The 12,819-nt window shown below is 42.7% G+C and overlaps 1 protein-coding gene across 1 annotated transcript; it reads left to right on the top strand.

Moving 5' to 3' along the window:
* The first annotated feature begins 8,516 nt into the window (after window positions 1–8,516).
* LOC118973014 (interferon lambda-1-like) lies at window positions 8,517–10,747 on the top strand. The gene is made up of 5 exons (XM_037021710.2): window positions 8,517–9,136; window positions 9,382–9,453; window positions 10,225–10,368; window positions 10,471–10,554; window positions 10,649–10,747. The coding sequence occupies exons 1-5, from the start codon at window positions 8,966–8,968 to the stop codon at window positions 10,745–10,747; spliced, it is 570 nt and encodes a 189-aa protein (XP_036877605.2). The 5' UTR covers window positions 8,517–8,965.
* Window positions 10,748–12,819: the final 2,072 nt, after the last annotated feature.

Genomic DNA, 12,819 nt, shown 5'->3' with positions numbered 1-12,819 from the left:
AACTGCTGTGAAGCCATCTGAGCACAGAGACTTCTTGGAAGTTTTTAATTACAGATTAAATTTCCCTAACAGACTGAATCTCAAAATGGCAGAGTGAGTAGGGTGGCAGAAATCTCCTCCCAAAATCTCATATTTTTTTGAAAATACAGCAAATACAATTATTCCTTAAAGAGTGACCAGAAGATACAATACAAGAGCCAGGCTACATCTGAGAGAACTCAACATCTCATGAAAAGGGTAAGATACAAAGCCGTGACCAGCGGGACCTGACCACTCCCCACACCCCAGCTCACTGGTGGGAGGAAAAGAATCAGAGTGGGGAGGGCGTGGAAGCACAGGACTGCTGGATAACCAGCCCTAGTAATCTGCACCGGGAGCACAGACACACATTGCATGGTGTACTGAATATGGGAGGAGGAGAATAGCAAAATCTGAGATTAAGACTGCGAACAGGTCCCCACAGCCAGCTGCCCTGGGAAAGAAGAAGGGTGGATGCCTTGGAAGTCTTAAAGGGACAAGGGTTTCACAGGTGGACAAAATCATCATGGCACACTCAGCCCAGCAGGCTGGGACCTTTGGGGAACTTCAGGCACCTTAACCCCCTGGGTGGCAGTACAACTCCAAACCCCCTCATGGCAATAGGCAGCCTGCCATTCCTTCCCCATCACCATCACTGCAAGCAAACCAGCTGACCTGCCATTGCTGCAGAACAGCAGGGGAGCAGCCCTGCCTACAGTAACCACACAGCTTAACACAAAGTCTTCTCCCTGTGCACGGCTAACTGGCCCAGACCCAGAGACTGCTCCCTGTGTGTGGTTAACTGGCACAGACAGTGGAGACAGGCAAGCAGGAAGGGACTTTGTTTTCCCAGGTGACACATGTGCCACTCGCTGGCAACCACTCCCATCACCATGAAAAGGCAGAAGAACCTTGTTAAATCCAAAATCCCTCAAACACCAGAAGGAGGGCCTGGTGACACCGAAATCACCAATCTTCCTGAAAAAGAATTCAAAATAAAAGTCATAAGCATGCTGATGGAACTACAAAGAAATATTCAAGAGCTAAGGGATGAATTCAGGAGGGAGATTAACAGAAATGAAACAAACAATGGAAGGATTTAAGAGCAGACTGGATGAGGTGCAAGAAACAGTTAATGGAATAGAAATCAGAGAATAGGAATACAGACAAGCTGAGGCAGAGAGAGATTAAAGGATCTCTAGGAATAAAAGAATATTAAGAGAACTGTGTGACCAGTCCAAACAGAAAAATATTCACATTATACAGGTACCAGAAGAAGAAGAGAGAGAAAAAGGATAGAAAGTGTCTTTGAAGAAATAATTGCTGAAAACTTCTCCAATCTGGGGAAGGAAATAATCTCTCAGATCATGGAAGTCCACAGATCTCCCAACACAAGGGACCCAAGGAGGACAACACCAAGACATATGATAATTAAAATGGCAAAGATCAAAGACAAGGACAGAATATGAAAAGCAGCTGGAGAGAGAGAGAAAAGATCCCTACAAAGGAAAACCCACCAGGCTATCATCAGACTCCTCAGCAGAAACCTTACAGGCCAGAAGGGAATGGCATGATACAGTCAATGCAATGAAACAGAGGGGCCTCAAACCAAGAATACTCTATCCAGCAAGATTATCATTTAAATTTGAAAGAGGGATTAAACAATTCCCAGATAAACAAAAGTTGAGGGAATTTACCTCCACAAACCATCTCTACAGTGTATTTTAAAGGGACTGCTCTCCTAATGGAAGCACTCCTAAGGCTAAATAGATGTCACCAGAGAAAACAAAATCACAGCAAAGAAAGTAGACCTACCAAGTACTAACTAAATGCAAAATAAAATCACGTATCCACAAAATAAGTCAAGGGAAACACAAAGAGTACAGAATAAAACACCTAACATATAAAGAGTGGAGGAGGAAGAAAAAGAAAGGAGAGAAATAAAGAATTACCAGACAAAATCAGTAATCAAAAACTACCCAAGAACAAAATCACCGGACCAGATGGATTCACCGCTGAATTTTATCTGACATTTAGAGAAGACATAATACCCATTCTCCTTAAAGTTTTCCAAAAAAATAGAAGAGGGGGGGAATACTTCCAAACTAATTCTATGAAGCCAGACTTCTCAAGTGCACATGGAACATTTTCCAGAATAGACCACATACTAGGCCACAAAAAGAACCTCAGTAAATTCAAAAAGATTGAAATTGTACCAATCAACTTCTCAGATCATAAAGGTATTAAACTAGAAATAAATTTTACAAAGAAAACAAAAAGACTCGCAAACACTTAACAACATAATCCTAAATAATCAATGGATCAATGACCGAATTAAAACAGAGATCAAGTAATATATGGAGACAAATGAAATCAACAGCAGAATGCCCCAACTTCTGTGGGTTGCAGCAAAGGCAGTTCTAAGAGGAAAGTATATAGCAATCCATGTATATTTAAACAAGGAAGAACAATCCCAAATGAATAGTCTAAATCCATAATTATTGAAACTGGAAAAAGAAGAACAAAGGAGGCCCAAAGTCAGTAAAAGGAGGGACATAATAAAGATCAGAGAAGAAATAAATAAAATTGAGAAGAATAAAACAATAGAAAAAATTAATGAAACCAAGAGCTGGTTCTTTGAGAAAATAAACAAAATAGGTAAACCCCTAGCCAGACTTATTAAGAAAAATAGAGAATCTACACACATAAACAGAATCAGAAATGAGAAAGGAAAAATCGCTACAGACACCACAGAAATACAAAGAATTATTAGAGAATACTATGAAAATCTATATGCTAACAAACTGGATGACCTAGAAGAAATGGACAACTTTCTAGGAAAATACAACCTTCCAAGGCTGACACAGGAAGAAACAGAAAATCTAAACAGACCAATTACCAGCAATGAAACTGAATCGGTAATCAAAAAACTACCCAAGAACAAAACCTCCGGACCACATGGATTCACTGCTGAACTTTATCTGACATTTAGAGAAGATATAATACCCATTCTCCTTAAAGTTTTCCAAAAAATAGAAGAGGGGGGAATACTTCCAAACTAATTCTATGAAGCCAGCATCATTCTAATACCAAAACCAGGCAAAGACACCACAAAAAAAGAAAACTACAGACCAATATCCCTGCTGAACATAGATGCAAAAATACTCAACAAAATATTAGCAAACCAAATTCAAAAATACATCAAGAGGATCATATGCCATGATCAAGAGGGATTCATCCCAGGGATGCAAGGATGGTACAACATTCAAAAATCCATCAACATCATCTACCACATCAACAAAAAGGACAAAAACCACATGGTCATCTCCATAGGTGATGAAAAAGCATTCAACAAAATTCAACATCCATTCGTGATAAAAACTCTCAACAAAATGGGTAGAGAGGGCAAGTACCTCAACATAATAAAGGCCATATATGACAAACCCACAGCTAACATTATACTTAACAGCAAGAAGCTGAAAGCTTTTCCCCTAAGATTGGGCACAAGACAAGGATGCCCACTCTTCCCACTTTCATTCAACATAGTACTGGAGGTCCTAGCCACAGCAATAAGACAACACAAAGAAATAAAAGGCATGCAGATTGGTAAGGAAGATGCCAAACTGTCACTGTTTGCAGATGACATGATATCATACATAAAAAACCCTAAATAATCTACCCCAAAACTACTAGAACTAATATCGGAATTCAGCAAAGTTGTAGGATAGAAAATTAATACACAGAAATCTGTTTCATTCCTATACACTAACGATGAACTAGCAGAAAGATAAATCAGGAAAACAATTCCATTCACAATTGCATCAAAAGAATAAAATACCTAGGAATAACCTCACCAAGAAAGTGAAAGACCTATACCATGAAAACTACAAAACACTCCTAAGAGAAATTAAAGAGGACACTAATGAATGGAAATTTATCCCATGCTCTTGGGTAGGAAGAATTAATATTGTCAAAATGGCCATCCTGCCTATCAAAATACCAACAGCATTCTTCAATGAACTGGAACAAATAGTTCTAAAATTCATATGGAAACACCAAAGACCCCAAATAGCCAAAGGAATCCTGAGAAGAAAGAAAAAGGCAGGGAGGATCTTGCTCCCAATTTCAAGCCCTACTACAAAGCCACAGTAATCAAGACAATTTGGTACTGGCACAAGAACAGACCCATAGACCAGTGGAACAGAATAGAGAGCCCAGATATGAAAACAAACATATATCATTATGTAGTGTCCTTTTCTGTCTCTGATAATTTTCTTTAGTAATTTCCTAAAGTCTACTTTATCTAGTATTTGTAAAACTATTACAGCTTTCTTGGTTATTATATCTTTTTCCATCAACTTACTTTTAACCTACCTCTGTCATTATATTTGAAATGAATATTGTGTAGACAGCATGTCATTTTTATAACATATTTTGCCAATCTATGTCTATATATAGACTATTTATATTGAATATAATTAGTATATTATCACTTACCTGCCTTTTTTTCTGTTCCTTTTATTTTTCATTGTTCTGTTTCCTTTCTCTCGCCTTTTTATGGATTGCCTGAACATTTTTTAGTGTTATATTTCACTGTATCTGTAATGTGTTTGAGCATATCTCTTTGTGTGTTTTTTTTAGTGGTTTCTCTAGGATTTCAATATACATAATCAAAATGTAATACTATTGATATTTTACCACTTCAAATGAAATATAAGAACCTTATCACTATTTAGTCCCCTTTATCCTCTCTGCTTTGTAAATACATAAACATCTTAAGTATGATTTTAAAGACATGGAGAATAATAACAGACAGTAGTATAATTTGCTTTAAAAAACATAACATTGTTTTAAAACTTGAGAAGAGGATAGTCTATTATAATTACCTACATCTTTGTTCATTCCATACACCTTTCTTCATTCCTGATATTCTAAGTTTCCCTTGGTTTTCATCTTATTTCTGTTTGAAGAACTTCAGCAATTATATTTTTTCTCCAGCAATTCTCTTAATACATGTCTGCTGGAAACAATTCTCTTAGTTTTCTTCATTGAAAAGTGTCTTTATTCCACCTTCTTAGGTAGAAATATCTAAAGGATATTTTCACTGAATAAAGTAATCTGGGTTGACAGTTGTTTTCTTTCAGCACGTGAAAAATGTGCCACTTTCTCCTGGACTCCCTGGTTGCTGAAGAGAAATCTGCCATCAATCAAGTTATTGTTCCCCTATAAAATGTAATGTTTTGCTTCTCTCTAGTTCCCTTCAAAGTTTTTTCTTTGTCCTTGGTTTTCAGAAGTTTAATTGTAATGTGCTTAAATGTAGATTTACTTGCATTTATCCTGTTTGGGATTCACTCTGCTCCTTGAAACTGTCGGTTTATATAGTTTGTCAAACATGGGATATTTCAGCCATTATTTCTTCAAATCTTTCTCAGACCCAGTTTTTTCTGTTTTTCTTCTGCTAACTTCAGTGATGTGAATGCTTAATTAACCTCAGAGGTCATGCAGCACCTACAGTTACACATAAGCTCTAAAGCCAACCCAGATTCAATGGAAGGGGACAGACCCACTTCTTGGTGGGAAAGGGTCAAATACTTTCAAGAAAGGTTTCAGCAGCACTACATTCTGCCCTCTGACCACAAAGTATTTATGTTCTTCCCACATGCAAAATTCACTCACCTCTTTCCACAGACTCAAAAGTCTCACCTATTTTACATCATGCTCCTAGTCAAGGACCTCATCATGTAAATCAGATCCAGATGTTGAGGGAGTGCACTCTTGCAGGGATACAGGATCTCTCAATATTTCCAAACAGATGGAAGAAGCTGCAGCTACTTGGGAAAGCAATAGATGAGTATTTAGAACTGCACTACCCCTTATGGTAGCCACCAGCCCCATATAGTAATTAAACTTAATGAAAGAAACTGAAAATTCAATTCCTCCATTGCACTACTGAATTTTTTCTTTGATAGGGCATCTCTCATGTTTATTGATCAAATGGTTGTTAACAACAATAAAATTCTGTATAGGGGACTCAATGCACAATCATTAATCAACCCCAAGCCTAATTCTCAACAGTCTCCAATCTTCTGAAGCATAATGAACAAGTTCTTACATGGTGAACAAGGTCTTGCATAGTGAATAAGTTCTTACATGGTGAACAGTGCAAGGGCAGTCATATCACAGAAACTTTCAGTTTTGATCACGCATCATGAACTATAAACAATCAAGTCAGATATGATTGTTTGATTTTTATACTTTATTTATATGTGAATCCCACATTTCTCCCTTATGATTATTATTATTATTTTAATAAAATGCTGAAGTGGTAGGTAGATGTAAGATAAAGGTAGAAAACATAATTTAGTGCTGTAAGAGGGCAAATGTAGATGATCCGGTCTGTGCCTATAGACTAAGTATTAATCCAAGCTAGACAAGGGCAACAAAACATCCACGGATGCAGAAGATTTCTCTCAAAACAGGGGGGGTGAGGTTCTAAGCCTCACCACTGTTGATCCCCAATTTCTCACCTGATGGCCCCCCTGCGACTGTGCCTGTCTTAGGTTGTTCCTCCCTTGAGGAATCTTACCCGTCTCTGGCTAACCAGTCATCTTCCGGGGCCATACAGGGAAATGTAAAGTTGGTGAGTGAGAGAGAAGCAATATTCTTTGAAAAGGTTAGCTTTTTACTTCTTTGCAGATTTATGCCCTGTGGCTTCTATGCCCAGCCTTTGTCTTGAGGTATCTTTACCACTTGGAAGAATTATGATACTCGGTAATTTTCGATATGAGGCACGAATTCTACTAAAGGGTTGTAATTAGTGCACTACTGAATTTTAAGCATTCAACAGCCACGTGTGGCTGGTAGATGCTATACTGGACAATACAGACAGATATAGAACACTTTCATCATTGCAGAAAGTTCTACTGAACAGTGTTAACTAGACAATATAAGTCCACATATGCCATGTGACCTAGAAATCCTTTCCTGAATATATGTCTTAGTCTGGGCTCTCCCAAAAGTATTCCCTGAGCCAAGAGTACAGATGGTTTATTTGTGAGGTACTCCCTAGGAAACCCAAGAGGGGAAATTAGGACTGGGAGAGAAAAAAAACAATAAATGGTGCAGGCTCTGGACTAGAGTAAGGCAAGGAGGCGCCCAGGGCATTCACCTGAACCTGACAATGAGCACCTCCTTAAATTTTGCACTGTAGATACCATGCTCCCTCAGCCTAATTCCCAACTCCTAAAGGGTGATTGCAATGAGCAACTAGAGCTCATTCCTACTGGGGACCATTTGAGGACTTGAGGAATCACATAGAAAACACCTTAGAATTGACCCACTGAGGAAAAGGTAAGCAGCAGTATTTATTCACTGGCCCTGTTTGTTGGTGGTTGTCCCTGGGAAATTACCCCTGCACTTCCAGTCTTTTCTGCATGCAGACAGAAGAAAGACCTCCAATGGAGAAGAAGAAAGATACAAGCATATGAGGTGACGCTGTCAAGGGGTTCAGGAACTGCCCACAATATCTACAAGTGAGTGAAAATATGAGCTGAAGGGATCTGGTGGGGGGCACAGCTGGGGTGCTAATGTCCTAGAAAACCTCTCACAGAGAAGACATGTGGGAGCCTTATGGTGATAGGAAGCTGGAGGCAACCTAAGTGTCCATCACTAGGGGAATAGATAAGTGAACATGCTGTGCGCACACTGTGAAATACATTGCAGCAGTTAGAAACAGAACTCGATGGACACTGCTGTATGGAAAGATCTCAGAAAAATACTGTTAAGTTTTTTTTAAAGGAAGAAATAGAATGAGATTTATAGCACAATCCCATTTATGTAAATTGGGAAAATCACAAATTACAAAAATACATCTTCGCAGCTATATATCAAGTGCGTTAAAGTGAGTGCCTGTGAGGAGGGATAAGAGTGGGGATTGGCATGGGGAGAGGGCATAAAGCTTTAGAGGGTCTTTCACGAGTCAATTGTGATTCTATGTTATGATCTGAAGAGTATGATTAATAACTGTCTGCACCCAAGGGCCAAGAAAAAATACAGGAATGAAAACAAGAAAAAATACAGGAATGAAAAACATGAAGTGCCTACACATCAAAGCAATTCCCTACCTGCTACACAATTGTTATTCCTGCAGGAGACTGATGATAACAGAGCAACCAGACTCTGCCTGCCTTCCAGAAGCCCTTCTCGCTGTCTTATCCCCAGGCAGCTCCTCCAGCCCCCAGCTAGTGCTCTTGGCCCCGGGGAATGAGGAGCTCCTTACCCTTTCGTGCTACCCAGGGGGAGAAAAAGAAGAGCTGGGTGTGTGATTTCAGGATTCTGTCTTCTACTTTGGCTGTACAACGAATAGGGAGTGAGTCAAAGGATGCCGCTCAAATCCCAGCTTTGCCATGAACCAGATGTGGGGCCTTAGGCAATTCACTTTGCCTCCTGTGCCTCAGTTTCCTCACTGGTAAAATAGAAATAATTATAAAAGTAACTCTTCACAGGAATGAGGTGAAAATAGGTGAATTCATGGAACATGCTTAAACCAATGGAGGAAGCTCCCTCTCTGCCACTCAGGAAGCCTCACTCCACAGACCCTACCCTAGCACCTGCCCTGTTGTGACACCTTTCTGTCCATCTACCTGCCTCAGCCTCAGTCAGGGGCTCCCTGAAGTCCCAGGGACTCCTAAACTCAGCTCACGGATTTCTCAAACTCCCTCTTGGGACTGAATTTCAGTTTCTCTTTCCTTCTCGGCATGGCTCTGGGCTCAGCCAGGCTTGTGAACTCACCTGGTTCAGCACTGGCCCCACCCACTCATATCTTTTCAGTCAGTGGAAACAGCAATTCCCACTCGCTTTTTCACTTTACACACATCAGCCCGGGTTGCTCAGTTAACCTGGTTAAAAAGCAGAGCCATGCAGCCGGGGAGTCAGCTGCAGTCTGGCCATGGCTGCACTGTGGGTCCTGGTGCTGGTGACTGCGGAGCTGGGCTTGACCAGAGCTAGCCCTGTTCCCACTTCCAAGCCTGCCACAACCAGGAGCGGCTGCAACTTTAGCAGGTTCAAATCTCTGTCACCAAGGGAGCTAGCGGCCTTCAAGAAAGCCAAGGATGCCTGGGTGAGTCCCCATTGCTGTGTGCTAATCTCTCCTCCTGCTTTGGCCAAGCTGCTGCTTTGCTACAGTGAGCTAACCTCTATCCTCCCCCTACAGGCTGGCCTCTAGGTTTTCTGCTATGGCTGACTTCCATCCTTTCTACTATGGATTGAACTCAAGCCCTCCTGTTAGCTCAATCTTCATCATTGCTCTGGCGGGCTAGCCTCCAGCCCTCCTACTGTGGGCTAACCTCTGCTCTTGCTCTCTAGGAAAATTCACTGGAAAACTGGAACTGCAGCTCCCGCCTCTTCCCCAGGACCCGGGACCTGAAACAGCTGCAGGTGAGCTGGAAGTGAGGCCACCGTTATCTGCACCTGGCCCCTCTGCTTGTCTTCTTAAGCAGCCTCTTCCCTCCCTTATCTCACCTGTCCTTCGCTCTCTCTGGTCCCTCCTCAGTTGCTCCCCTGAGCCTGTCTTTAACCTGGGTCCGGTTGTAGCATCTCCCTGCCAGTCCCCACTTCCCTATCTTCCTCCTCTGTCCCTCCTCCCACTCTCACTTAGCTCCTTCTCTTTTCCCTCCCAGGTCTGTCCCCCAGCCTATGCCCCTTGCCCTTCCCAGATTGTCACTGTCCACTCTCACCTCTGACTTCCTCTCCCCCTCACCTGGCCTCTTCACCATTGATTCACACCTATGTGGCTCATCATCTTCCTTTCCCTGATCTTTTCCCAGCAAGGGCTCCTCCTTCATTCACCTTCTCACCTATGCATCCAACTCCCCCCACTCACCTGTTCTCTTCTCCCCCCAACCCCGATTCCCTGCCTCTTCAAACTTCTATGACCCCCATAAGTCACTTTGACTTGTCCTCATTTTACTCTTTTACCTGTCTCCTCCCTGACCTTTCTGACTTACCTGCTTCCTCCCCATCTGTGTCCTTCCCCATGTGTTCCCTCCTCTGCCTCCCTCTCACCTCTCCCACCTCCTGTACCCATCACTTGTCCTGTATCACCTGCCCTCCTTCCCTGTACTCCCTACCTGTCTCCATTTAACTGGGCCTTCTTGCCTACCCTCCCTCACCTTTCCACCTCACCCGTTCTTTCTCATTCCTCCGCAGGTGTGGGAGCGCCCCATTGCCTTGGAGGCTGAGCTGGCCCTGACGCTGAAGGTCCTGGGGACCATGGCTGACTCGTCCCTGGGTGACATCCTGGACCAGCCACTTCACACACTGCGCCACATCCACTCGGAGCTCTGGGCCTGTGTGAGTGCTGGGGGCACCCAGCCATGTCTGGGCCCTGGGCATCTAGGACCTCACCCCTCTGTCCCAGGCCTTGCCTCACACACCACCCTCCTCTGCCCTCAGATCCTAGCTCAGCCCACAGCAGGCGCCCGGCCCCGGGGCCGCCTCCACCACTGGCTGCGCCGGCTCCAGGAGGCTCCAGAGAAGGTGAGTGAGCTGGGAGGAGGCTGAATACCTGGGCCCAGGATAAAGGAGGAGGCTGATACCCAGGCTATGGAAATCACAGTCCTCTCTTTCACAGGAGTCTCAAGGCTGCCGCGAGGCCTCTGTTATGTTCAACCTCTTCCGCCTCCTCAAAAAGGACCTGGAATGTGTTGCCAGCAGAGACCTGTGTGTCTAAGAGCCTGGACCCACCCCTAGCCAATCTGGGACCCCAGACCTTATTTATATACTAAGCCTCACCCATTATTTATGAAGCTACAGCCCTGACTCAGTACCTCAAAAGAAATGTTTATTTTTCTACTTTTATACAATATGTGCAAATAAACACTAAAGAATTGGAACCATCTGTGATAGGTGAGTCCTTGAGTGTGTGTGTGATTGTGGGTCTGATGAGCATGATGTCTGTGTGATATTGGTAAAATTTGTAACTAGCTGTGTATATTTGTATGTGCCTGACTTCTGCAATTATGTGTGTGTATGTTTCCAAGTGAGTGTCTGCCTGAAGCTGAGTCTAACTGAAGATGCATAGTGGAGTATTTATGCCCACATGTGTGCAAATGTGTGAGTATTTATGCTCGTTTATATGTCTCCCCCTGCCTGTGTAAACTGCATATCTCTCTTTTCCGTGTGTACTTAGGACAGATGGAGGTCTGTATCAATCAAGTGCTTTATCCTGTAATAAGTACTAGAAACCCAACTCAAACGGGTAAAACAAAAATGAATTTATTATCACATATAACAGAAAGTCAACAGGATAGTTCTAGGACTGATTCATTCATTCATCCAATAGTGTCATTGGGAAACTAATTGGTTGATTCTTACTCTGGCTACCTCCTGGTCTTAAGATGGCAGCCACAGCTCCTGCTATCACACACAAACAATAACCTCTAAGTCCTAACAAAACACCCCTACCTAATGGAGTAAAACAATGCCCATCTTATGCTCACAGATTTGGCATAGATAGTTTTCCTCTGCTCCACAGTGTTAAGGTCTTGATGCCTCTCCCACAGTTCTTAAAAGCAAGGAAAACCTTTCAGAGAAACTCCCTATAGTGTGTGTGTGCTTGTCTCATTGGCTAAAACTTTTTTATGTGCCCAAGCCTCAACCAATCACTGACAAGGAGGATATAATTAGAAAGATAGTGTTAGACTAATCATGATTTACCTTTGCAGTTAGGGAGAAGCCCTTTCCCTGAAAACATGCCTCAGGGAGAGGAAATACATGAACAAACTTAGATTTCTACCAGCAGGAAGAAGGTGAAAGATGGACCTAGGCAGCAGCCTAAACGGCATCTGGAGGTTCCCAGGTCGTGAATGTCTTGCAGGACTGATAACTGGTGGTCCCCAGTGGCATCACTGTTTCTGTTATTAAAACACTGAAATACTTTCATACCGATTGGCAAATAGCTATTTCCCCAAGAGGCCCCTAAGCAAACCTGCCCCACCCATGCTGTCTCAGCCCTCCCCCTGTAACCCCTAGAGCTTCCAACAGTTCAGAAATGAAGGTTTAGTACCTGATACAAAGGGGTGGGGATCTGTTCCAGGATCTGTTCCAACATGTGGCCATCGTGCATTCTGATTCTAACAATGCCAGTTGTCAAACTGTTGGCTGGCATCTCCAGCTCATGCATTGTGTTGTGGCTTTTAAAAAGTGGCCACAAATTTTTTGACAGTCCTCCCTTCTAGAGGCGGAGTCAATGTTCCCCTCTCATTGAACTTGTACTTGGGAGTTCTTCAACCAATAGAGTACAGTAGAAGTCAAGCCAAGTAACTTCCAGCACCAAGTTAGCATAGCAGTCTTGGAACATGCCTTCTCAGAATCTCCCTCTCGGAACCCAACTGCCGTGCTGCAAGAAGCCCAAACCACATGGAGAGGCCACATGTACACACTCCAGTTGACAATCCCAGCTGAGATCAGCTTTACAATCATCCCAGCTCAGGAACCAGAAATGTGCATGAAGAAGTGTCCAGATAATTCCAGCTCCCAGTTGGGGTACAGACAAGCCATCCCCTCCCCACTGTGCTGTGGTCAAGTTCCTGACCCACAGAAAGTAGGAGCATAACAAAATAATTTTCATTTTATGCCTCTCAGTCTGGTTTTTTATGAGACAATAGATAATTGGAACAGTGTGACAGCTACCAGCCCCACACAATCCACTGTGAGGTGTGTCACAAGAAATTTATTACCAAGAGCAACCCCTGAAGTTTCTGAGTGGTAGAGTTTCTATTGCATTACTGGGGTTTCAGAATA

Source organism: Manis javanica, chromosome 17 (assembly GCF_040802235.1).
Source record: "Manis javanica isolate MJ-LG chromosome 17, MJ_LKY, whole genome shotgun sequence".
NCBI lineage: Eukaryota > Metazoa > Chordata > Mammalia > Pholidota > Manidae > Manis > Manis javanica.
Note: the sequence above shows the minus strand (reverse complement) of the source record. Positions and strands in the feature narration are given on the sequence as shown.

Bases quoted from the DNA above. Each gene is read 5' to 3' on its own strand.
- LOC118973014 (XM_037021710.2), top strand. From the start codon at position 8,966: ATGGCTGCACTGTGGGTCCTGGTGCTGGTGACTGCGGAGCTGGGCTTG. The intron at 9,137-9,381 runs GTGAGTCCCCAT...CTTGCTCTCTAG, and splicing joins AGAAAGCCAAGGATGCCTGG to GAAAATTCACTGGAAAACTG. The intron at 10,555-10,648 runs GTGAGTGAGCTG...TCTCTTTCACAG, and splicing joins TCCAGGAGGCTCCAGAGAAG to GAGTCTCAAGGCTGCCGCGA.